The sequence below is a fragment of the Paracoccidioides brasiliensis genome, assembly GCF_000150735.1.
Source record: "Paracoccidioides brasiliensis Pb18 unplaced genomic scaffold supercont2.4, whole genome shotgun sequence".
In the NCBI taxonomy this organism is placed as follows: Eukaryota; Fungi; Ascomycota; class Eurotiomycetes; order Onygenales; family Ajellomycetaceae; genus Paracoccidioides; species Paracoccidioides brasiliensis.
This window is the reverse complement of record NW_011371361.1, coordinates 2,580,907-2,604,988: the sequence shown is the minus strand read 5'-3', so window position 1 is coordinate 2,604,988 and position 24,082 is coordinate 2,580,907. Positions and strand designations below refer to the sequence as shown.

Genomic DNA, 24,082 nt, shown 5'->3' with positions numbered 1-24,082 from the left:
AATGAAGAATGGGAAAAGGGAGGGAGATGGGAGTTGAGGCGATTTTGGAATTAATTTTAGTCAAAACAATTTAAAATAATTTAAAAAGGACCAGGAACGAACATCAATTGGTCTATCATTCGTCAGGACATTTTATATAGCCACGAGCCGAGTGGGGTTTGCTGGTCTGCTATAGCAGCCGAGGTATTATCTATGGCATTGATAGTGGCGATCCCGTTCATGTAGATACTGAGCACAAGAATAATACACTCTTAAAGTAACTGGTTTTCTCCCTTGCTCTCAAGTATTGACAAATGTGTTAGATAAAAGGAATTCATACATTGATGGTTGTGGATTGATTGTGCAATTCGGTTGTGATATTCCCATCTCTTCTCTCAGACCTATGATGCCAATTGCACACTACCGTCTTGCAGTTCTGCGCAAGTCATACTTATATTGATTAGAGCTATAGTAACTACTCCCCATCTATCCCGACAGGAGATAGGGGACCGTCTTTAGACCTTTCTGCTTCTGGAGGGGTAGAACAGTACTTTAAAGGAAGTAAATCATCTTTAATCATATACGAGCCCACTTGTACCCACAGCAATGCCCCAAGTATGGTGCACACCCAATAATCGACAGTTGGTAGAACCCTTGTTCTCAATTAACATCTTCATTCCCGTATTTTGTATGTGAGTTCAGGAGCTTTGACAATATTTTATCGAAGTGGACTATAAAATTCAGGCCTTTGCACTATGAAAACATGCAAATGAGTTTCTACAGCTCAAAATATTACAATTCGGGCTCAAAAATCATGATTTTTTAGGAAACCTTGAAATTTAATTAATAATCCTCCAAACTAATAGTTAATGTACAAATCGAAACTCCAGCATTATGTGTTCGATATATCTATAGTGAACGCTCATATAGCTCAGCGAACGAAAAATAAATAGAAAAGAAAAATCAAGAACTAGAGCAAGTTTATGTTTTACTTAGCTCTCCTTCGAAAGCATGATGACACTAAAAGTGTGATTATTCCATCCATTGAACTCGATGAAATCCGAAGCTCTGGTATGAGAATTCCAAATAGCTGGCATATGTGCAGGAAACCGAAAATATAACAAAGTGAAGAGATTCAGGGTATACAATAATAATTTGCTTAAACATCTGATACAATAGATTTAACCGCTAGCGCTCAGCAAATCTTGCAATTCTTGCGGTGTTAATGTGCTTTTCCGCCGTCTCGGTTTTGCATTAGAGCGTGTTGACGAGTTGCTCCTTTTCCTCCTTTCGTACTTCTTCCGCTCTGCTTCTGCTTCCTTGGCTTCTGATTCAACAGTAGCAAGCTTTTCCGTTGTTGAGATTTTCGACTTGGGTTTTACGGCGTGCTGGTTTCAAGTCAGTTTATTGACAGGTCAACTAAAATTTTCGTTTAATATCTACAAACCTTAGGAATTATTGATCCTGCAACTCTCCTGGGTTTGCTCTTCGGATGTTGTGTCGTTTTCAAGTGTGCTGATAGAGCAAGCTCATCATCGCTACGCTCGGAAGCATCCTTCAAACTCTGTCTCGAACGTCGAGACGATACATTTCGAGATGCATTTCCAGAACTTTCGCCAAGGACACGATGATATTTGGCATCCTTTTTTGGACTGTTCTTGCGAACCGGGGTTGATCTCATAAATTCTTGGACATCGCTGTAGTCTGTTTCTCCTCTGACAACATTTTCATCATATGTTGGTGGGCCCAGATTTGGATCATCTAACTCGGGCCCCACAGGTTGGTGTTTGTCAGCTCGAAGCCCGAGGCCCATTCCTTGTTTGAGTTCGTCAACGTTGACCGAAGTTCCTCCTTGAGCTATCCGCTTGTGCCATGAGTCCATCATTGACACGGCCTCCTTCCATCTTTCTTCCATCTTTTCCCATCCATCCCTCAACCTATAAATTTCACTGTCTCGTATTTCAACCTCTTCCAGAGGCACAAATGACGGGTTTGTGAGCAACGACCTAAGTTTTTCAAGTACCAAGTTCATCTCGGTCGCGAGCTTTTCATGATGTGGGATGGGCTCTGTTTCTGGGACCTCCTTCAGCTGGCTAGCTGCCCAGTCGTGAGAAGCCAAGGTATTCTTTCCCTGGTCATCTTTTTCTGATATATCGGGTAATTCTTGTAGGTCCCGCAGTGTTTGAATTGCGTTCTTCACTATGCCAATGAGTGCGTCATTTTCGTCACTCAGATCTTGGCAGAGCTGGGTCAGAAATTCCGTAGATTCCTGCCTGAGGGTATATCCAGGATTTTCTAGGCCCTCCCCACCATCCATTGCTTTTCGTCCCATATTAGCCTTTGGAGCAGGGGTTATTGTTACTGTTGTTACCCCAAGTCCATCCCGTTTTCCCCTCTGGCGATCTGTGAGATGCGATTTCAGCTTTTGGAGCTCAACATCTCTCTTTCGAATATCCGTAACGCATTGGTTTCTAATCTGCTGAATTGACGATTTCATGCGTTGTATTTTCTCTTTCAATCCTCGATTGGTAGTTTCCGCATTGTGGAGGGTCGTTTTGAATGCACGTTCCTGTCCCTCAGCAAGAGCCAAGGAACGGGACAAATCCGTCGTTTTGGCTTGAAGTCTCTCCTAGACGAAAATAGCAATGGTGTCGTCAGTAGTGCTTTATATTGTGATTGCAATAGCAGTCCAATAACGTACAATTTCGAGCGTTTGTTTCGCCTCTGTAGTTCGGAGTGCTCTGATGCTGGTCGCCAAGTTCTCTCTTTGTTCCGCCTCACGCTGGACATTATCAGCTTCTATCGTTGGAACGTAAAATCAAATCAATATTAAATAAATCAAAAACGAGTACAGACATCTCTTCTCAAAACCAGGTCATGTACTAGGTTTATAACATGTGCCATGGTGTCATCAGTTCCCCCCGAGGCATCTTCCGGTCGTGCAAAGTTGATCGGCTTCCCATTGCGGAGTAAGCCTCTGGCAAGGAGCAAATTATTGATGTAATCAGACGCGGTATGTAAGTTTTGAGCCTCCATCTCCCTGATTTTTCTTCCGGTACCTGGACCTAAAATTACTGGTCCCCCGGGAGCTTTTAAATGTCAAAATGAGCTTATCAGCTTTGAGTGATGTCCAAACTGCGTTTTTCCCAAACAGGAAGAACACAAACATTTCAAGGTTGCTTACTTACTCCGGTTAAACTTGGGGTGCAACACGGACCGAGGTTTATCCGAATGGCGCGGCGGTTTTGCTCCAACGCGCTAAACGCGTCTTCCAGACTGCCTATAAAAAGGGATGATGATATACTGGGCTTGAAGGATTGGACTCAACGACTGCAAGTTTGCTATCAATATTTTTAGAAATGCTTTTTTGAATCACCAAAATCATGTCACAGGTAGATGCAAAATCACTTCAAATTCATGGCCAAAATGAATATCGTTGTGCCAATTTCCGTGGAGCCCTTGACGCATTCACCAAGGCAAGTCACACACATGCAGTAAATAAATAGCAAAGCAGAAGAATGAATGGAAATGGTGGTTTGAATTTACTAACATGATCGTATTAGGCATTTAATATGGGAGAAGGCGATTCTATAGGTATCTTAGATAACAGAGCTGCGACCCACTGCAAATTGGGTTCGTTGAATTCAGCGCTTCAGGATGCCAGGCGGATGGTAAAAGAGAATAAGATGGATGCTAGAGTAACTATAGACTTAAAAAGCATATTTATTGATTGTCGATTCGATTTTGGCTAATCTTTGCCCTAGGGATATTTACGTACTGCGAAAATCCTGCAATTGATGGACAAACATGAAAGTGCTTTACAAACATACCACTATGCACTTCGTGTTTTGCCACAAGGTAGCGATGGCCGTCAGGTTCGCCAACCTTTTTTTCCCTATAAGCCCTTCATGCTTTCTATATTGCAAGGGACTCATTGTTCCATAGCAAATCAAAGATTTATCAGCAAAACTAGACAAGCGGCTCAATGGTCCAAAGTTGTCCGACCCATTTGATGTTTTGCCCTTGGAGTTGGTCTCCATGGTATTAGAACTTTTAGATCTTAGATCTCTGTTGTATGTTTACTATTTTTCCCGTATTCTATTTTCCGGATTGCTAATGCTGTTCTCTCAAGGTCCACTGTCCGTGTCTCTAAACGTTGGAACAGGTTGCTAAATTCAATCCCAAGATTATGGACACATCTTGACCTCACAAAAGCAAGAAGACGGAATGTCTCTCTCAAAGCAATTCAGGCATTCTTGCGCAGATCGCACTGGAGGCTTTCGCGCGCATCGCTTACCAACCTTCAGCCTGATGATTTTCCCAAACTCATGACCGGGTTAAAACGCATCGGATCTTTAGAGCATCTCGACCTCCAGGGAAGCTTTAGCTTGAGATTTAACGTCGCGCCAATTTACGGTCTAACTAAACTGAAGACACTGGTCTGTTCGGAGCAATCCGAGATGACTTTCGGACATTTCAGCAAGGTGCTATCCGATTGTCCATTGCTTCAGCGTGTTGAAGTACACGTCAAGGACGCACCACTTAATCAATACAAACAATTTCCCAATAAGTTGCCAAATCTACGAGCGTTGACTATTGTTGGATTTGATGACAATATAAACGGGGAGTTTCTTTCTCCGCTAGGCCTGCCATTTCTAAAAGAGGTATTCTTCCCTATGTTCTACCCTCCTCGCTATATTCTAATATTTTTTTTTGGTATAGGCTACTTTATTTGATATAACCCCGAATCTAGAGGAGCTTTACCTAATCTATAAAGCAGCCTATATGATGCGGGATGCGCCAAAAGTTTCCAACCTGCCTAAACTGAAGCGATTTGGGCTCCTAGGCATGAAACTTAACCATTTCCCTGAACTTCCCAAATCGCTCGAACGTCTTTCGCTCTCCAGGAGCATTAGTAACTCCCAACCAGGTCAATACATATCAAAAGAAGTCCTCGCAGAGATGGCGCCAAACTTGAAGGCTCTAATCCTCGACCGTTTCCGTGATGATGAACTAGGTCCCTTTCTCATAGCCTTTACGCAATCGAAATCGTCTCTTACCCACCTCGATCTCGAAGGGTGTCATCTCCATGTAGAAGATTTGCTAATTGCGATGATGCGAGGCAACCTTGAAAATATCACGACCCTCAACATCGCCGGTCTGGCAGAGATTGGTGAGAGGGTTATCGCGAACATCCTTGACATGATCCCCAAGATTAAAGAGCTCGATATTTCGCGTACTCGGGTAAAGGAGCACAGCGTGAAAAGGCTCATTGAGTCTGATAAAGTGAGAATTGAGAAATTAGTGGTGCACAATATGGAGACGCCGTTCAGTAGGGAATTTCTTACCTTCGCCAGAAGCAAGGGGATCGAAGTTCCTCCTCCGATAAATCGTGAAGGTGCTGGGAATCGTCCTCCTACCGAACCTCGCAGGTAATCGGGGCCGTGAAATGTGAAGGGGTTTGATCCGTCTGTGAAGATACTTCAGATCCTGGTACTGAGTTAGTTCTAATGTCGAGATTGCGGATGAAATTAAGTTTCCGTGTATGAACGTTGATGGTTACCTCTTTGAAATGACGACTGGGGTGATGGTTACGATAGATGAATTAAATGCATGTCAAAAATGCCGCGCAAAAGTTTTATACTGATATTTTTGCGACGTAGCTCGGTTTATTTATTAGGGAATTCCATTTATACAGTGGGTAAAGTAATGGGGCTCATTTTATTTCGGGGAAAACATAAGAATGGCGCCAGGGGGCTCACAAATTATTCTATCCCACTTTGTGATATATTGAATTGAACGTAACAAAGCAGAAGCATAAATGAAAGTGCAAAAACCACAACCATCTTCCCAAGGGCCACGGCGGTCTGACTCGCAGACTTATACGTTCCCTACACGCAATGATCACCAATGAATCAAGGATAACGAGCAAATTCAAACCCCGCGCTCCTTACACCACCTCGCAACTTCTTTGTCCAATTTATCCTTCTGATCGCGTACCAGCGTCATCATATCCTCGGCCTGAGCCCGATAATAGTTGAAGGTTTCCAGCTTCTCGACTTTCTTCGGGTCCGAGGTAGGAGTTTCCTGGTTGGAACCATTTGCCCCAACAATATGGGGCACGTCCTTACTGGTATATGGCGCGACATATTTGTCGTGTATGGAGATCATAAGGTCCAGTACGGCAAACAGTTGGTTTGGTAGCCACTGACATTTATGGTGTCAGTTTCAAGGCTAACTGGTAGCGTAACAAGAAAACGAAAACAAAGGCGGTGGGTCAAGATATGAATGGAAGGGCAGGAAAAATATTAAATGGATGGATTTTCACATACTGTGATAATTGGACTTCCACCAGTTGCGGTAGGATACGGTGTTCGTTTAATGATATACTCCCTGGTCAACAGCCAGTGTCTCCATCTGAAGCTTCGGACATGATCCAGGGCTTTCAAGTACAGAAGTACAGTTTCTTGGTCCTGGACACTAAATTCTTGAACGCGAAGTTCTTCTGCTTTGGACGCCACATGTGCCAAAAATTCACGGTGGGGCAGTGGGCGATAAGCGCGGAATTCATGAAGAATTTTTGTCAATGGGGTAGCTGGCATGGGAATTTGAAGAAGATGGTCAAGTAGAGGGATCTGTGGGAGGCAACGTCAGCTGTTATCCTGCATGGGCTCACGCAGCTCAGTAAGATTAATAGGTACTTACAATGCTGTCATTAGCGCCACTCTCCCCACGGAAGTTTAGCGGCTTGCTGTCCAAGACGCCATCATAGATGACGCCGTTCGGAAACATGGCCTGGGACGTGATACCAAAAATAAAAACTCGGAATGAGAGGTAATCGGCCGGTTTAGAGTTTTTCCACATGTCTGTTTTGGAAAGTTAGAATAGGCAATGGATTTGGCTTGCCCTCTTGGGTAAAAACATAAACATACCTTCCATGCTTGTTTCAATTCTCTCCATAGCCTTTAGTATTTCTCTGAATGCGTCATTGACCTCTTCCCGAGCTGAAGGTCCTTTGCCTTCCTCCAGGCTGTTGAGGATGCGGACGGCACCACTGACTAAATGTCCAGTCTCCTTTACCATATCAACATGCGTTAGAATGAAACCCGCTTCGGAGCTCTTGGGGTCGAGTCCCCGCTCAAAAGCACGGATCAGTTTCAGGTTTGAATACTCTAAGCTTCGAAAGGGCTCATCAACAGTATAATTGTACAAGGCATAAGCAGCTGCATAAGACATGAAAGGGGGGATATTAAGTCTCATAGAGGAACTTCGTTAGTGATAAAAGCAAAAAGAGAAAGGAGTAACAAAAATACAACATACATCTCTGCGCATCGATAGAGGGGTCGAGCAATACATCTTGGTAACGTCTCCCGACCTAAGCCATAATAACCACTGCCAGGATTCTTTACCCATCTCTCCCAGCATGGCTCAAGCAGGTAAGCTGAGCAGATGAACGAATAGTCCCTAAATACAGCCGTGATAATAAAAAGATCTAGTTTGCCATCTTCGGTGACGAGTTTGTCCACTTCATCAGTTAGGTCCGGAAGCTCAGCAAGAACAGCAGGGCCAAGCTCATAAGTGGCTAGCAAGCCAGGTGATCCATCATCCTTAACAACGGGAAGACGGGAAAGAAGAGAGTTGACGGCTTGGAAAACATCCGGCAAACATGTAGGAGGGAGCCGTAAGGGCAAGAAACCCGTGGAAGTAGTGACGGTAAAGGGGTCTCTGTCCTTCGAAAGGGTCTTGGGGTTATCAAAGATATGGGGGAACCGTTCTATCGTAGAATATGTCTTATCAATCTTGATCATGATTGTTGAGATGATAAGTGGCAATAGATCTTTGATCTGATCTCCACGGTATATCTGTGGGCGGGAGGCGAAAAAGGGGAATATATGGCACCGGTTACTTGGATGGAAGTACCAGGCAACATACAAGACAAGGGCCTAACTCGAAATGGAAATTTAATCGAGAGACAAAAGAGTGCAGAAAGGAAGAGGATATCGTGCAAGTAAGTTCCTCCTTTAATCACAAAAAGGGCAGAGGAGACAATATGGAAAAGGTGGCGGATTATATACTTCATGAGGCCGGAATTGATACCGGCCTCCCAAACATTATTACGAAATAGTAAAGGAGAACGGATATCTGGACAACGGGATTGCATCAGGTGATGTAACCTCGTTCGGGAGGTTTCATGCACCTAATATGAGAGCAAAAATACATCATTCAAAGTCCTCGAGGCGTATATGGTGAGGAAACATGCCATCCCCAACATAGAAGAAAGGAGTTTTTTTACTTGCGAGCGCAAACTGAGGTTGGAAGAAGGTAAATGCGCTATTCCTGTTATGGCTAGGCTGATCTCAACCTAAACTGAGTTCTCGATCCACAACAGTCCAAACAGGAACAATCAACCAACATCGGGCTCATTGCAACAACATCGTTCAGCATTCCCCATCTTCGTCTTTGTCAGACAACCGGCCACAAAGTCATATCGGCTTTCCTCTTGCTACCACATATGCTATCTCCCCCTGTGATTGCTGCCTATCCTCCTTTGGTGTAGCTTGAATGTACAAGCTCCTTGTCTGAATCATCTATGTTTCTGGAAAGACTTCCTATCATATTCTCAGATGCAGGCGTCGTGGGAAATGCTGATCAATTAATGTGAACTGTGTATCAGGCAGTCAAGATCCGCATTGCGATTATTAACTTGAAAACTCATTGCTAGAAAACCGAAGTTAAAGCTCGAGTACGTGGGAGAAGATAGCAATCACTTTACAGTTCCAAGATATCATTAGGCGCTTGAAGTCTGGTGATGTGGTAAGAAACGAGTTCACGAGACCAGATCTGATCTGCCTTTGATCTAGGAATTTACCACAGCTTGCATATCAAACATTCCATTCTGGCCATCAACAAACATTTGAAGCGTTGCAATATCAAACACTAGCATACGACGAGATCTAAACTGAACGGAAGTATAAGCTAGGCTTCCCCAGTTCCCATCCAGGGACTTTGGGTCTTTCTCCGGGGCCAACCAGAGTGCGTCCACTATGTATGCCAATTGTATGGGGCCATACCGGAAATACCAGCCCTCCAAACTCAGTCTTGGGCAGTCCGGTGGAAATCCTTTTAGTTCACATTCCCTGAATTTCGCGGCTGGGAAGCCACCAAGCGGATATCCGCGGAGGCCGGAATTTTGCCGCCCACCCCACCCCCACGCCCAGAAATAAGCACGGCAACGAATTAACAAGGTCGAATATGGGAACAAGATGTGCGGGTCCGTCGTCTTAAGTGCGTAACGACCAGCAATAGCTAAGTTAACTAACTAGTTTACTCACGCGAACTTATTATTTGAAATTGGATCTCATGAATACGCAGGAGGTTCATGCCCTCACTCAACCCAATGCTAAGCAGCCACATGAACACACGATAGAGTTGGAGCTAGCAGGTTTACAAATCCCTTTTCAATGAGGAAAAGGGTTATGGTCATAAACAATAAAATAAGCTCCGGGGAAATGATATGCGCTCAACTTAAAAGGATACATCTGACAACCTCCCATCCGTCGACTACCATGTTGCAACTTTCAGTGATAGGCTTTTATAGAACTTAATGCCACATAAGGTTTCAAACGGTCGAAATAAAAATGCCAAAAACCGAACATAGCAACAAAAGGATCCAGACCCGCATATGGATCCTCCCCGACACTGATGATTTTGGATTTGATGACTTTGGGTCGATTGACGCGGGGTCTACTCCCCCACTTTCAACGACAGTGTCGGAACATATAGTAGCACTTGATGGTCCTCCCGCCTTCTCGCACCTATGATTAAATGCCTCGTCGAGTCCTTGATCACTTGCGGATGTATTGTGGTATATGGCGACCGACCTGACCTTTAGAAAAACATCGGTTGAACTGGGAGGACCAGTCCACATTCCGCCGTCTGCCCAAACGTTCAAATACACATGCCCAGAAGCATTTGGGATTCGCAGGGAGTTTGTATGCACCTGCGTCATGTTCTGGTAAAATCGTAATTCCTTGCTGGTCCAATCGAACCGATGTCTTTGGAACGAGTTCAGAAGATCGTCACCCCGAAATGGGATCACTTTTGTGGCGTTTTTGATGGGTTGTCCCTTCTCGTCGAGTGACGGGTGCGATGTATAATGGACTGGAATCGCATCTTGTTTGAACTCCCTCGCGAGAATTTCAATATCGATTTCGTTCTCGTCGTCCTGTTTCCCCAGGGTTTCACCCTGAAAGTTTTAGCCTTCGCCCACTCTAATATCCCATTATAGATCGTCTCCCTTGGGAAAAGTAAAAGTGAAATAAAACTGAGAATGGGAGAAGCTTACACGATACCAAAAGAATGCACCACAACTTCCACCGTGTGCATTTTCCATCTTAAGCTCAACTCGAAAACTTCCATGGATAATGTCGCCACTTGCGGTTGCGATCGAAGCCACGCTCACATTTCTGGCTTTCAGGATATCTTTCTTCGAATACCCCTGTTGTCTCAGAACTAGGTTCCCATCGCGCACGAAGACGTTGTCTGCCATGTTATCGATGGCCAAAGGGGTTGCTGCGCTCCCTGGAGGAATACCCCATTGCTGAACTTGCCAGTCGCTGGCAAAATCAGGGATTTTATTAAGTGTTCTCGATGGCGAGATTGTGCTGAAATTGTTGTGTATGACATGTGTGAAATAATCTTTTGAGTCGCTCATGGAGAATCCCGCATTCGCAGGACGCATCGACAAATCTGACCGCCGACAGCGCAATGAACACGGCCGGAACGATCGTTTCCTTGAACTTCAAGAAGCACCGTCTCATGTCTGCCAGGGTTATCATTTCCACGGGGCGAATTTTTGGAAATCTGCTGTATCCTCAATCCGGCCGCAAACGCCGTCTCCAGGACTCTACGCCAAAGCTCCCACAGTATGAAAATATATCCCTTATGTCTGATGCAAGACCGCACACTCGTGATAACTTACACTGCTACGTATCTGTGCCTACGATAGAATGAATACAAAGAGTGTTCACCAACAGCACAGCCCGAGGCACTTTCGAAAGAACCGTTATCATCTGAGGACAAAGCAACAAGGTTTCTTAAAATAGGCAAAAAGTGGGCGAAACCATACAGAGTATGAATGCTGTTTAGAGGGAAGACTTTCTTCATATTGGCTTGTGTGTTTATCCAGACACTTCAGTTGACAAGATTATTAAGATATCAGCCAACAAAAGGGGGAGGAAAGCGCACTCCTCCCTATCTGATATCTGCGCCTTCCCCCCTCCCTCCCTCCCCAAAGAACAGGGCAATTGCCATATTACATCATTGATGGGACTCCGCGGATCCCTCTTTCCCGGATGACATACAAGTCTACCTCGGCCGGTTTGGTTTTCCAGCAGTTGAAAACTAACTTCACACTGCAAAATGAATATGTTCTTATTCTTTTCGAGAGAGCTAACGTATAAGCACCAGCATTTATGGCCAGCATTAAAGTGGTTCTATCTGCTCGGGCCCCCTCTGTTCCAGTAGTTCGAGCTTTACTGCGCTCGCAACCAGGGTTTATCCCGTTGGTATCCCCCAATGTTTGGGAATCGTGTTCCTGTCATGTGTATATACCTATCTGCCTACACAGATATGTATAGAGAGATATTCATAGCATATATATTCATTGGTCGTGAACAGTGCAAGGTCCCAGCAAAAGGAGTATGAGCTAGGGGGCGCCTCCTTAACTTTTTCAAGCAATAAGCTCTTTAAAATATTACCCAAAGACCCCTTTCCGGTGCTTCCACTAGTAGCTAGTGGGCTGGGATTCCAGCTGGTGGAGCAGATAATATCAAATCAGCAACGAGGTTTCCTCCTAAACTGCAGAAGAATATACACGAATAGCGTCAGAATCGGGTTTTTGAACTGAAGAAGGAGTTGGCAATGCTTCCTCCACAGAGAGAGAAACCCTTTGTGGCTCTTCTTGTCCTTTCACTTCGCTGCTACGATCCTTCTTGATCGTAAATATATTTCCCCCAGTACAGATGGCTGCCGGCACAGCGCCAGCGCAACACATTACCCCGAGGCTGAGTGTCATCACTTCCCAACCCGCACTTTCAACAACATACCCTCCCCAAAGAGGGCCAACAATTAGGCCTAGAGCATACATCAAATTTCCTAATCCGAATGCTTGCGCATATGCCCCTTTTTCTCCGTAGTATTTGGGATTTTGCCGCATTTTCTCTTCGACAGACAGCATGATCTCGACATGTATAGGAACTTCGAAGAACATACAGAACGCGCCACAGAACGCTAAAAGGACACAGAAAACCACCTTGTCGTGCAGCGTATTCCGTGTCACTATGCGGAGAAGGACCACTGGAATCATGGTGAGGACATACCCCACCGCAACATACCAGCGCGGACCGTGCTTATCAGCCAGCCGGCCTATTGCGGGAGATATAAAAGTGGGGATTAGGAGCGCAAGAAACACGAGACCGGCACCGAAAGAGTCCCAGTTGAACATGGCTTCGACGAACAAGGGAATAACAGCCTCGAAGGCGCCAAATAAGATGGCTATGACAATGCAACCCCAGAGTGCCAGAAGAAGGCGAATCGAACCTAGCATGACGATGAATGGTGGGAGGTAATGGACCGGATGATAAATCCTACCTTTCCGAGGCTGCATGTTAATTGAAAAACAGTCATCCCTTGGTGTTGAAGCTGCCTTTTCCGATCCCTCAGATTTTTCGACTACGGAATCTTCCTGGGGTGCTGGCAGACCAATCGATGGATCCCATTTTCGTGCAACGCGAGCTTCAATCATGGCTAGTCGAAAAACAATATCCGCCCCAAGGAAAATAAAAGCGGTAACATACACCATATAATATCCCACTTTGGCATACACAACGCCGCCGATAAGCGGCGCGGCAATCGTCGCAATACTCCTTGCCAAAACGATCGTTCCTATATGCGCACCGATTTCTTTGGATCCTACTCTATCTGCCAACATCGCCAGAGCAATGACCCACACAATTGAGCCGGACAGGCCCTGCAAGATCCGGGCGACAACTAGGAGAGTCAGAGTTCTTGCAAGGGCGAGCATGAGAGTTGCTCCTGCCAGAAGCAGAAGACCGAACATGAAGGGAACTTGACGGGTATTCGACTTATCTGCCCACCAGCCACAGATGGCTACATAAACTGTCAGCCAATATGCCGGAGCTGAGAGAGCAAATGGATTGGCGAGAGAGAGGGGGGGGGAGGAGAGTGAACTAACGCGAACCGACAAGTAAAGCGGCTGCATACACGGTAAGAAGGATTGACGTCCATTTCTGGGCTATATATGTGTCAGTCATGGTACCCCGGTCTTGAAAAGGGGTGAACCGATGCTCACCATCACCAGGTTCCACTCCGATTCGATCACTAAGTGCGAAAGGCATAACCGGTACAATCTAGTTGTATGCACGCGTTCGCAGCCCTGTTAGCAAAAAAAAATAAAATAAAATAAAAAGAAAAAAAGAAAAAAAGGTATTCTGAATCTAGCATGGTTTCAATTTATTCCCCAATAAAGTTGAACCGAGTATTTCAAGAGATCCGCAAGCATACCAATCCGTATAAGAATATATCCTGCCAACAAGAAAGTAGTTAGTTATCCAGTCAACCCAACCAGTCCCAGCTACGATACGTGAGAATATTTGCAACATACCGAAAATACCGAAAATGCACACACCCACAGAATAAACGGCTTGGACGAGCGGAACTGTAGCAATCTGGGCGGCTTATTATTATTCCCCCACCATCGCCATAACCGTCGACATCGATTGGCATGCGCTGTGTCTGCCTGTTGCGGGTTGTTCATCGCTCAAATATGCCTTCTTGACGCAAGATCTGTGGATCCTTGGTTGACTATACATGTGGGTGTATATGTTATAAAAAGTATCTACACATACGATCATCGACGAGATGGCAAGCTTATATGACAGACCGATGAGACCAAAGCAAGGAATGAAAAGGTGGCAAAGGGTTCGAGATCTCTTTAGTCAAACCTTCGAGATCACAAGGAAACAGATACATGTCTGGGAGGGGAGCACAACAGAGGGAAGAAGGAAATGCCCAGCAACCAATGTAATGGGCATTCTATGAAATATAAAAGAAAAATACCCAATTTCTTCTAGTGAATAAGCTATGGTCATTTCAATAATGACCAGACAACGAAAATACCCAATAATAGCTAAAAAGCAACATTAAAACTTAACAAATATGTTCCAGGCTTTGCAGATCAAAGAGTCAGAGCACACGCCTGGCCGCCATTATGTATGCACAGATCTCAAGGAACAATCCTATTATAAAGCGGCAAACACTCATACATACAACTCCGCTGCTTGCAGTATTATTCCATCCATGCATTTACATGAAACGTCCGGAGCCCTCGTGGATTGAAAAACAAAATATGTGACCCGCGAAAGAACAAAGTGAGGCATGAAAAATAACGGAAAGTTTTGAACCCATGAGTGGGTGTTATAGGAGATGTTCCAATGCAGTTATCGTATAGAAGAAGAAGAAGAAAAGCCAAAACAAGAATTGCCAACGCAGCCTTTTCAGCCCCAAATCTCTCTCTTGCTCAGTTCTCTTATGCCCCGGATCACGTCACGGAATCCTGCCTCGTGACGATTGAGTACCCAGGTTGTTGGTTATGTGTGAGGGAGATGAAACTCGGGAGGGACGAGCAAGGGCTAGACGGAAAAAGCGTACACATGGACAGTTTGCTACCTAACTCATACGGGGAGCAACAGTTGCTTAGCCTGTATGGCTGGGGTCTTCGGTGTTAGGGCTAAGTAGTAGTTTTGGTTACTCTCCTGTGGATAATAATGTGATTGACAAAGGTGGAGATGGGGCGATTCGGTGGAGGTTCCCAAGGTTCCACAGGGTCCATTGTACCCCCCCCCCGTTCGTAGACATCGGGGGGGTGACAGCTAAAGGGGAATATAATATGCTTAAAAGGCCATGATGATTGTCGTTGCTTGTGCTTCCCAAGGCTTTTGTTTTAAGAAAAAAAAAAAAAAAACCTTTTTGGTTTCAGAACCCTCTTGGAAGCAAGAAGGAAGCTGAACCGTGGTATTCGAACTGTAATTGTCTCTCAAGACTAATGACGAGCGTTCCAGTTGATTTTAACTGATGATATCATATTATCATGCTGAAGAAATCGCATCTACGGATGGAGAACAAAGAAAGAAAAAGAAAAGAAAAAGGGGAGAAGGATTATCAAAATTTTGTTAAAAAAAACTTTGCTCATAATTAGTGTTTTTCAGGTTCAAAGCAAAGCAGCCTATCAGATTGTGGATGAGGTTAACCTTTCACGCCTTCTGAAATTCAATGGAAAATAAAAGGGATGAAAGATGAACCCATCCAAAAACCAAACAAATTGCATCACTATTCAATAAAACGTAGCTGACCCAGCAGAGAATAAAAGGTTATAAGCTAACCTTCAAAATAAGTGAGCCGAGATGCATGTGCCCCGTGGAGCAATAGAAGATGGTTTCGGGTTCAAGATGAAGAAGAATAATCAATTCAGACATACCATTATCGTTCAAAGCCTCGAACCTTAACCGTATGAAATAACTACACTATGTAGCGTACTGTTTACGTAGGCCTGGAGAAAAAGCGTAGAGTTCTAGATACATTGAGTCACATATGCAGTTTGAGAACTTTCTGAGAAGAGAGAAGATGGGGGGGGGGGATAAAGAAACCTTCAAAAGATGCCACTAGCGGGTAAAAAAAAGCAAACAATACCGAGAAAATGGTGGAAATCAGCCTGAAGATCGTCAAAAGCAAAGAGGATTGAGAACTAGCAAGGCTGACGAGAGTAAACTAAGAGAGGTTAAAAAAAAACAACTAAAATGTAATAATAGGGGGAAAAATAAATAAAATAAAATAAAAGCCGTTACTCCCTTCATAACTAGCCCTGATGGGTGAAAAGAGGAAAAAGAAAATCAGGAAATAACTTTTCCTTTAAGGCATGTTTAATAGTGGACGTAATAATCGCCCTCTTCGAGAAAACATTCTCTGCAGGATTCGAACAGCTGATGAAAAAAGAAATTTTTATTTTTCAAAAAAAAAAAAAAAAAAAAAAAAAAAGAAACAAAATAACCCCATCGGGAGGAGAATGAATAACAACAGGTAAATAACAACCCATGCCTCATCTCTGCGTGTCTGCCCCAAAATGACGTGTATGTAACACGTGTGATGTCGCTCTCTCTCACCCGACACGAGTCCACGAATCCATACCGGGAACCGGAAGCCGGAAACCGGGGATGGCTTCAAACAAACACAACACACACTCACTCACTCACTCACTCACACATCAAGCAAAAAGGGAAATCAACATTGCTTTCAGCATCATATAATATCATACCTGAAAATTTTGCCGTCTTAGACTTTCTACCGTGTGTATCCACGGAGTATAATAAGATCACAAAAAAGAAAACGAGGTCCCCGTACAGAAGTGGAGGGTAACCTGAACGGCCTTCACAATGCACGACTTTGTTTTTCTTTCTTTTCTTTTCTCTTTACCCCTTAGAGTGAGTGCCTTGCCGTGGCATGAGTTATATAACGTCCGTCGATTGGGATGTTTAGTTATAGTTGTTGCTGCTATATCACAAAATCATTCCGCACATTAATAAACGCCCCCGCCCCGCCATCTTCACTGATCTCATTAACCAGCCCCTCTGTCTGCTGATATAACTTCTCCAGTGCGGCGGAGGATGATTTGCCCAGGGACACTATTTTTCATGTCAATATCAGCACACACACACACACACACGCGCGCGCGCGCGCGCGCGCGTACATACACACATGTATACATGTGGATATATATACATGTCACGTATAAAATGAAAAAGAAAAGAATATACGCACCCAAAATCGCCGAATTCAACTCCTCCGCCACAGCTACGCGCCCACTCGGCTCAAGCAGATGCCCATGCACACTCGACTTGGGATCGGGATAGGCAACCAGGGAAAAGATATCGTCGAGCGCACGCTTGTACTCGCGCCGCTCGTCGCCGGGGTAGTCGGCTTGTAGCTCTTGGCCGTAGAGGATGGCTTCATGGAGGAGGTCTTGGTAGTTCGCCGTGGCTGGCGGTGGCGCCGTCGTATTCGCGTGCGAGTTTGTGATTGTGCGAGTGTTCGTGTGTGTGGTACCATTGTATACATTTGCTGACTCGACGTCCATGCCGTCATCATGTAACTCGTCGTCTGAGGTGTTACGATCACCTTGAATGTCGTGTTCGTTGTCGTGTTCATTGTCCATGACAACAGCACCCTCATCATCATCATCCACAACCTCCTCCTCTCTGTTTTCTGCCTCGTCGTCAATGACATCCTTCATCTGCTCGTCCATCTCCATGTGGTGCGTGAAGATATCATCAGCCGTATCGTGCACATGCATCCCCAAAGTAGCAGCGCCATTCGATGAACGGGCCGGTTGCTTTGAAGGTGGAGAGGGTTGCTGCGGTTCCGTACAGCGACGCATCATCTCTATAAATTTCCTGCAGCGAAGGCGGAAGAAGATCTGGGGGTTGTCATGAAGGACATTGTCGTATGAGGTATTGGTGAGTTTTAGAGCTTTGTCGATGTCACCTTCGAGGATGGCGGAGCGGATTTCTTTTATTTATTTATTTTTTTTCGCAATGTGTTAGCTACAGAGCATATCTATATTTTCATTTCCTTTCATTTTCTTCTTGAGGGAAAAGGGTACATGATAGACAGCTGATAGGGAGAAAACCTTACTCTGTCGATTGATAGCATCCATATCCTCATCGGCATGAAAATCCTTCAATGGCGTCTCCCTCCCACTCTGCAGTGCCCGAGACTCCTCTCGAACCTCTTTTGCAAAAGCACGGGCGGTCTCGACATAGCCGCCATGCGCCAGAAATTGAGCTACAAGCTCCTGGATAAATGTCGTTTCATCAAGTGAAGGATGCAAATTAGAAATACTAGTAGCACTTATATCTGCTTGAATGCTACGTTTCTCTTTCTAAAGATGATGTAAAGAGTGTGGTTGTCAGCACAAACTAAATGCAGATAATAAAGAAGTTAAGAACAGATAAACACACCTTCATCATCCCATCGATATCAAATATAAATGGAAACTGGCCAAAGTTGGCTCTGATGTGCGAGGCAGGCTGCTTTTTCACGCCAATGGCGGGATAAAGTTTTATATTTGGCAGTTCGCGGAAAGCATTCCCTGATTGAACATAGAGAGGTGAACAGTTAGCAACCTCCACAACCACAAGAACATGGATGTATAGATGTTACTATATAGAGAGAGGTATAAATAAAGACTCAACCATACCAAGATAAACTCCATTCTTCGTAAAGAACGCACTACTCGTAGAGAAATTCACACCACACCCAATGATGTCATTGACCGAATACTTGGGGCCATACACTTTGCCCTGTCCCTGAGACTCGCCGAAGAACGTCCTCCCATCGTCGCCATGGTATGCCCAAGACTCCTGCTCCCAGCCCGGTAGTCGTTCGAGGGAAGCTTTATTGCTCGTGAATCCCACGCAGATCATGCTAGCAAAAGTTAGATAATGAAGATTCACTTGCCCAAATACATTGCATGACACATGACAAAGCTTTGAGAGAAATAACAACCTACCCCTCCTTCGGCTTCGACAAAACCGTCACCTCAAAGTAATATATGCCACACTGAGGAGGCATGGGATGATTCGCTCGACAGGATGCAGCCTCATGCTCGTGCTTGAACGGGTTGCCCAGATAACGCACCTCGAGTCCCTCATTAAGCAGGTCGAGGCCTGAGTTCTTGTTCTGGTCGCTCCAGCAGGATGGCAGTGGCATGATGGGGCTGTCGTCGTCTGTGGATGGAGGGGGGTGCTCAATGATTTCGTGGGTCATGCCACGGTGGGAGGGGGCGAGGCGGTGGAGGTTTGCATTGCTTGAGCTGGAGGAGAGGGGAGTGGGGACGCCGCTGCCTGAGCCACCACCAGTGCCACTGCCACCGGCAGCGGCGGAGGATGTGCTGGTTGTATTTTGGTTTGTGGTGCTGGTGTTGGGATTCGTGTTTGTGGAGGTTGAGGATGGATGGGGTTGTGAGGGGTCCTTCTGGCTTGAGGACGTTCCTGACGTGCCTGCTGTAGCTGCTGCTGAGGAAGAGGAGGAGGATGTAGTGTTGAGGGCCTGGGATCTATGAGCTGCGGCGAGCTGGGCGATATATTTTGAGTTCCTGAGGTAGGATGGGGTAAAGAAGCTTGTTCCTGTGGAGGCAGAGCTATGCACGTAGCCTGGGTAAGGAGAGTAGGAGGAGGAGGAGTATTCAGGGGATCTGGCAAACTGTCGAGAGTAGAGGGGGAGGGTGGAGGAGGGGTTTGTGGTAGTTGAGATAGTGGTGGTGGGAGGGAGAGGTCTCCTCCATCCGCTCCCAACTAGGCCAGTTGCAGCAGCCCCTCCGCCACCGCCGTTCGTCTGCATTTCGTTGGTGCTGGTGTTGAAGGTGGCGTTGGCGTTTCTATTAGTATTGCTATTATCTAGCCAGGGATGTCTGCTGGTGCTATGGGCTCTAGAGTCCGTGGGGATGTAGTGGGGGGGGTAGGAGTTGCTGGGTGTGGCGGCGGAGGTGAATATGTAAGGGATCGGTGGACCAGACCAAGTTGCCCCGGGATTTTGTTGGAGGAATGCTTGTCGTTGTCGTTGGAGCTGTAGATGTAGTCTGGCAGAGGCAGAGGCAGTGGATGAGGGAGAGTCGTTGTCGGGGTCGTATTGGAATTCGAAGTTGGTGGTTATGGAGGAAGTGGTGGGATTGGTGGTGGCAGTGGGTGAGGTTGAGTTGGCTACGGCACCGTTGCCGGACACCACAGAGGCATAGGATGAACGGCGAGGCATAGACAAGAAGGTTGGGGGCACTCCGCTGCCGGAGCCTTGGGGAGGGGGCACATTCGTCATAGTATGAGAAAAAGGAGAGAAAAGAATGAAAATATATATATATAAATTAAAATTAATGCAGAAAAAATTGAAGAAATTGAAAAACTGGAAAAAGGCGAGGTGAAGGGACAAGGGAAGTGTTTTGGGGTGTTGTGACGAGGATGCGGAGGTTCGACGAAAGAGGTTGGATTGGAGTAGGGGATGACGGCACGACGGAACTCAAATCAAGGCCAAATTATCGCTAAACTACACACGGAGGAGAGGACGTGACACTCACACACGATCAGCTCCGCTGGCGCTGGCTGTGGTCATGGTTCTATTATATCAACGCCGTTGACAGGGAGTAAAACGGCGAGTTGGTGAGGTGGTGAGGTGGTGAGGCGGTTGGAGACAATTAACTACGCTACCCCTTCTGGCTATATACGGGTGGAAAAAGATAGTCAAGGAGAGGCGAAGCACCGAGAGGGGATGACAAGTCTCTTACAGTATAGAATGCTCTTTTCTCCCCCTGGCTATTCTCTAATTACTCGTGGGGCTGCAGTCATGCAGATTAGACATTAGTGTTGTATAACTACCGGATTTGACATTATAAGCCAAATAACTATCTCCATCTCCTGGATGTGCGGGGGTCCTGGAGGGGATAGTCAACATATAACTAGAATAACTGTCCTCTGGTCCTGAAGTTGAGAAGGTATAGCAGTTCCCTTTTACAAGCATAATCGCTCAGTGTGTGTGCGTGTGCTACTGCATATCTTTAAATCATCTCAGTCGGTTAACTTTCATGCAGCTCTATTAATCCCCCACACATTTTGATATTCAGAGTAATGGCAAGCTACATCATACTGTTAATCCACAATACCTAGCGATTGTCACAATGACAATCAATTTTTCCATCTCATTCCACAGCATCAGACAAGAAAAGAAGATACATCCTCTCTCTACTCTCAGCATCATCAACAGACAAACAAATATAAATCCTGGTCCCACTTCTTCCTTTGTAAAGAAGTGGAGCAGCATATATTGTATGCAAGTAGTCTACTAATCATGACAAGACTGGACACATTTATGTTGTCCCTCTCTTCCTGGACCCTTTCACACACAAACACACACACACACACAACAAAAACATGAGTATAAGAAATGTGTAGAGTAACTTTTTCATCATCCCATCCCTTCTCTCTCTCTCTTTCTCTTTCTCTCCCTTCCCCTCCCCTGAATGAATAAATAAACCACACCCTCTCCTCTCCATCTTCCTCCCAAGAGAGAGCCAGCCAGTTCAATTCCAGTTCCAGTTTCAATTTCTCAACTTCCCTATTTCCCAAGCGTTAATATAATACTCAAAGGAGCGTGAAAGAAACCCTCGTTTTTTGGTTTCTGGTTTAGTAAACGCCATTAAAAAGAGAAGAAACAGAAAAGGAAGAAAAGAAGAAAAGAAAGAAAAAACAAGTCCACCCCCTTTCCTCCCCCTTTCCTCCCCTTTCTCTTCAAAAACGAAAAATACGACAAAATGTGGTATGATACAGAGCCAAGTGCGAAATGAGCCCACACAGAAAAAGTACGAAGAAGTACAAGCCAGAAAAAACGAAAAAAAAAGAAGAAATTCAAGACGCAACAGCAACAGTCGAAGCAGCTGGCGTGGAAGGAGCAGGCGCTGGAGCGGGAGCGGGTGCAGAAGCAGCCGCAGGAACACTAACACTCGCAGAAACAGGAGCAGGAGAACTCCCCGTACCCGACTGCGCCGGTGTCGTCGCACTCATCCCATCCCCCTCACCCACAGTATTATTATCACTCTTCTCACTGCCCCCAGCACTCCCACTCCCACTCCCGCTCCCGCTCCCACTCCCGCTCCCGCTCCCACTGCCATTCCCATCCTTCTTCTTCCCACCGTCGTCAGCGCCTCCATCTTTGCCCTTCTTCGCATCCCCACCACTCCTGCTCCCACACCCACCCATCTCCACATCCACATCCCCCTTACCCTTCTCTCCCATCTGCTCCTCACCACCCTCAAGAACAACAACCTTAGGCGGGGCACTCCACGTAGGAACCTGCCACACAACCCCCGTAAAGCTCTTAAGCATAAACGTCTTCCTCTCCCATTTCCGACAGGGCTTCCCCGTGCGATCCAGCGCACGGAGACCTGCGTTGATAGCACCCTGGTTGGCTTTGGGGCCCAGTTTGTGGTGGGATGTTGGGGTGTGCGTTGGACCGCCGGAGCCGGAAGAAGTGTTTGCGGTGCCTGGGCCAGTGTTGCCTGTGTTGGCAGGGTTGTTGGTGGTGGGGTCAATGGAGCCGTCGTCTCTGTTTATTGGGGATGGAGCGGTTAGTGGGTTTTGTTTTTGTTTGGTGGGCGGGAGAAGGGAGCAGAGGATAATGGGGAATGGGGAATGGGAAATGGGAAATGGGAAATTTTGTTTTTGTTTTTTGGGGGGTTCATCGACGGGATAGACAAGAGTGTGGTGGAATATCCACCCCTTCCATTCCCATGACTCCGTAGAAGTAAACATGAGAAATAAACGAACAACTTACAATCTCGCTTTCTTCTTCGGCCCAGGCTTCCCTCTCGGTTTTGGAGTCATCGTCGTATTATTATTACTATTGGTATCACCTCCAACACCCTGACCTAGTCCCCTCTTGGTCCCCGGTTTGGGTCCGGGGACACCTTTGCGTTTCTGCGCATCGGATTGCGGGGTGGGAGTAGATGCTGATGCAGCGTCTGAAGCGTTGTCTGCTGGTACAGGTGCGGTGTTGGTTGTAGTGCCAGCAGCAGCAGCGGTGACTGTGTTGGACGGGGAAGAGAATGAGGAAGACTTTGAATTTTTATCTTCTGCGGCGGAGATGGGGTCTGGGGGTGTCGAACTAGGGAAACGGGAGAGGAGCGAAGGGGAGAGTCTGAGGATGAGAAGTTGGGAGGGTTTGGAGGAGGGTTTAAGTGAGCAGCTTGCGAAAGAGGAGGAGGAGGAAGGGGAGGAGGTGGAGGTGGAGGGGCATGTAGAGGGTATTTTTTCGGATGGTGATGCCATTGTTGTTGTTGTTGTTGTTGGTGGTGGTGGCGGTGGTTGGTGTTGGTGATGGTGTTGGCTTGTGAGATGGAGAGAGGCCGGTCTCTATAGAATATTTTGTGAATTTTCTCTCTCCCCCTTTGTACTCCGTGGCGAACTTCGGGTGAGATGATGGTGATGGTTGTAGGGGAGAGACCCTGGCTGGATGGCAGAAGGGTGTCGGACGACCGTATGGTTGGTTTGTTGTGTACAACAGAAAATGGAGGGAGAGTTTTTAAAAAGAATTGGCGAGGCTGGTTGGTGAGAGTGTTTGTAAGTGAGTTATTTATTATTATAGATGAGCTAAGTTGAGTTGAGTGGACGGGGACGGGGACGGGGGGACCACGGGCCACAGAGGCGAGACTGGTGAGTGGAAGCTTTCGTGTGTTGCTTATTTTATTATATTAGGTGTTGGGGGATTATACACAGGCCTCAGCGGCGATGGTGACTTGTGAACATACCAGTAGTGGTGGTGATAGCGGCAGGTTGATCAAGGTGGATGCGTGGGCCAGGGAGATAATAATATATCTGTTGTGGTAGTGGGAGTTGGTGGTGGTGGTGGTAGTAGAAGAAGTGATGGGCGCCGTTGCCAGGCGCGGGCTGAGGGTTCCATTGTCCGAAGTTGGCTGGGTGTTTTATTATGATTACGACAAAATAAAGTATGGGATGCGGATGGGGGGGTTGGGTTTGCCTTGGGTTTTGGTTTTGGGTTTTGCCGTGGGTTTTTTGCGTGGGAAGGGCGAAAGGGCGAAAGGGGGGGACGTGTGTAGCAAGCAGCGAAGCAAGCAGCAAGCAGCAAGTAACATGCTCAGGGAACAAGTTAGGTTAAGGGCATAAAGGGGCCTTACTAAACTGGGTTGTTTACCTAATACAGGCCGGTCGGTTGGCTGGTATTGTCGTAATCGGGAGATGGAGAAAGAGCTGCGGTAAGCAGCATGGATTGGATGCATTTACGAGGGTAGTACAATGGCGCTGGTATCTTTGCTAGTCCATATATAGCCTAGTGCCATTTGATCAGAGCTTCTGACTAAGCGCAACCCCTTTTCAACCCGTGAACTAACTAATTTACGTTAAGTAGTTACTTACTTAAACTACTTAACTTAAGTTGAGCTGAACCAAGTTAGCTAGGGTTAGCTAGTGAC

At 46.1% G+C, this 24,082-nt stretch overlaps 7 protein-coding genes across 7 annotated transcripts; 1 reads left to right on the top strand and 6 right to left on the bottom strand.

Moving 5' to 3' along the window:
• Nucleotides 1-1,160: 1,160 nt before the first annotated feature.
• Nucleotides 1,161-3,015, bottom strand: PADG_04331 (uncharacterized protein; the record flags this gene model as incomplete). The annotated part of the gene is made up of 4 exons (XM_010761119.1): nucleotides 1,161-1,367; nucleotides 1,427-2,608; nucleotides 2,681-2,761; nucleotides 2,836-3,015. The coding sequence occupies 4 exons, from the start codon at nucleotides 3,013-3,015 to the stop codon at nucleotides 1,161-1,163; spliced, it is 1,650 nt and encodes a 549-aa protein (XP_010759421.1).
• Nucleotides 3,016-3,362: 347 nt separating this feature from the next.
• Nucleotides 3,363-5,415, top strand: PADG_04330 (uncharacterized protein; the record flags this gene model as incomplete). The annotated part of the gene is made up of 6 exons (XM_010761118.1): nucleotides 3,363-3,473; nucleotides 3,543-3,677; nucleotides 3,744-3,854; nucleotides 3,925-4,052; nucleotides 4,112-4,643; nucleotides 4,702-5,415. The coding sequence occupies 6 exons, from the start codon at nucleotides 3,363-3,365 to the stop codon at nucleotides 5,413-5,415; spliced, it is 1,731 nt and encodes a 576-aa protein (XP_010759420.1).
• A 498-nt stretch (nucleotides 5,416-5,913) lies between these two features.
• Nucleotides 5,914-7,787, bottom strand: PADG_04329 (uncharacterized protein; the record flags this gene model as incomplete). Its single annotated transcript, XM_010761501.1, has 5 exons — nucleotides 5,914-6,186; nucleotides 6,312-6,614; nucleotides 6,685-6,845; nucleotides 6,912-7,234; nucleotides 7,300-7,787. The coding sequence occupies 5 exons, from the start codon at nucleotides 7,785-7,787 to the stop codon at nucleotides 5,914-5,916; spliced, it is 1,548 nt and encodes a 515-aa protein (XP_010759803.1).
• Nucleotides 7,788-8,836: 1,049 nt separating this feature from the next.
• On the bottom strand, nucleotides 8,837-10,720 carry PADG_04328 (uncharacterized protein; the record flags this gene model as incomplete). Its single annotated transcript, XM_010761117.1, has 3 exons — nucleotides 8,837-9,285; nucleotides 9,634-10,225; nucleotides 10,325-10,720. 3 exons carry the CDS (start codon nucleotides 10,718-10,720, stop codon nucleotides 8,837-8,839), a joined length of 1,437 nt encoding a protein of 478 aa, XP_010759419.1.
• A 1,113-nt stretch (nucleotides 10,721-11,833) lies between these two features.
• Nucleotides 11,834-13,816, bottom strand: PADG_04327 (uncharacterized protein; the record flags this gene model as incomplete). Its single annotated transcript, XM_010761116.1, has 5 exons — nucleotides 11,834-13,149; nucleotides 13,235-13,294; nucleotides 13,352-13,409; nucleotides 13,564-13,584; nucleotides 13,664-13,816. The coding sequence occupies 5 exons, from the start codon at nucleotides 13,814-13,816 to the stop codon at nucleotides 11,834-11,836; spliced, it is 1,608 nt and encodes a 535-aa protein (XP_010759418.1).
• Nucleotides 13,817-16,605: 2,789 nt separating this feature from the next.
• Nucleotides 16,606-19,923, bottom strand: PADG_04326 (uncharacterized protein; the record flags this gene model as incomplete). The annotated part of the gene is made up of 6 exons (XM_010761500.1): nucleotides 16,606-16,736; nucleotides 16,873-17,619; nucleotides 17,746-17,992; nucleotides 18,072-18,202; nucleotides 18,311-18,537; nucleotides 18,623-19,923. The coding sequence occupies 6 exons, from the start codon at nucleotides 19,921-19,923 to the stop codon at nucleotides 16,606-16,608; spliced, it is 2,784 nt and encodes a 927-aa protein (XP_010759802.1).
• Nucleotides 19,924-21,503: 1,580 nt separating this feature from the next.
• PADG_11746 (uncharacterized protein) lies at nucleotides 21,504-22,922 on the bottom strand (the record flags this gene model as incomplete). The annotated part of the gene is made up of 2 exons (XM_010761672.1): nucleotides 21,504-22,200; nucleotides 22,429-22,922. 2 exons carry the CDS (start codon nucleotides 22,920-22,922, stop codon nucleotides 21,504-21,506), a joined length of 1,191 nt encoding a protein of 396 aa, XP_010759974.1.
• Between the last annotated feature and the right edge of the window lie 1,160 nt (nucleotides 22,923-24,082).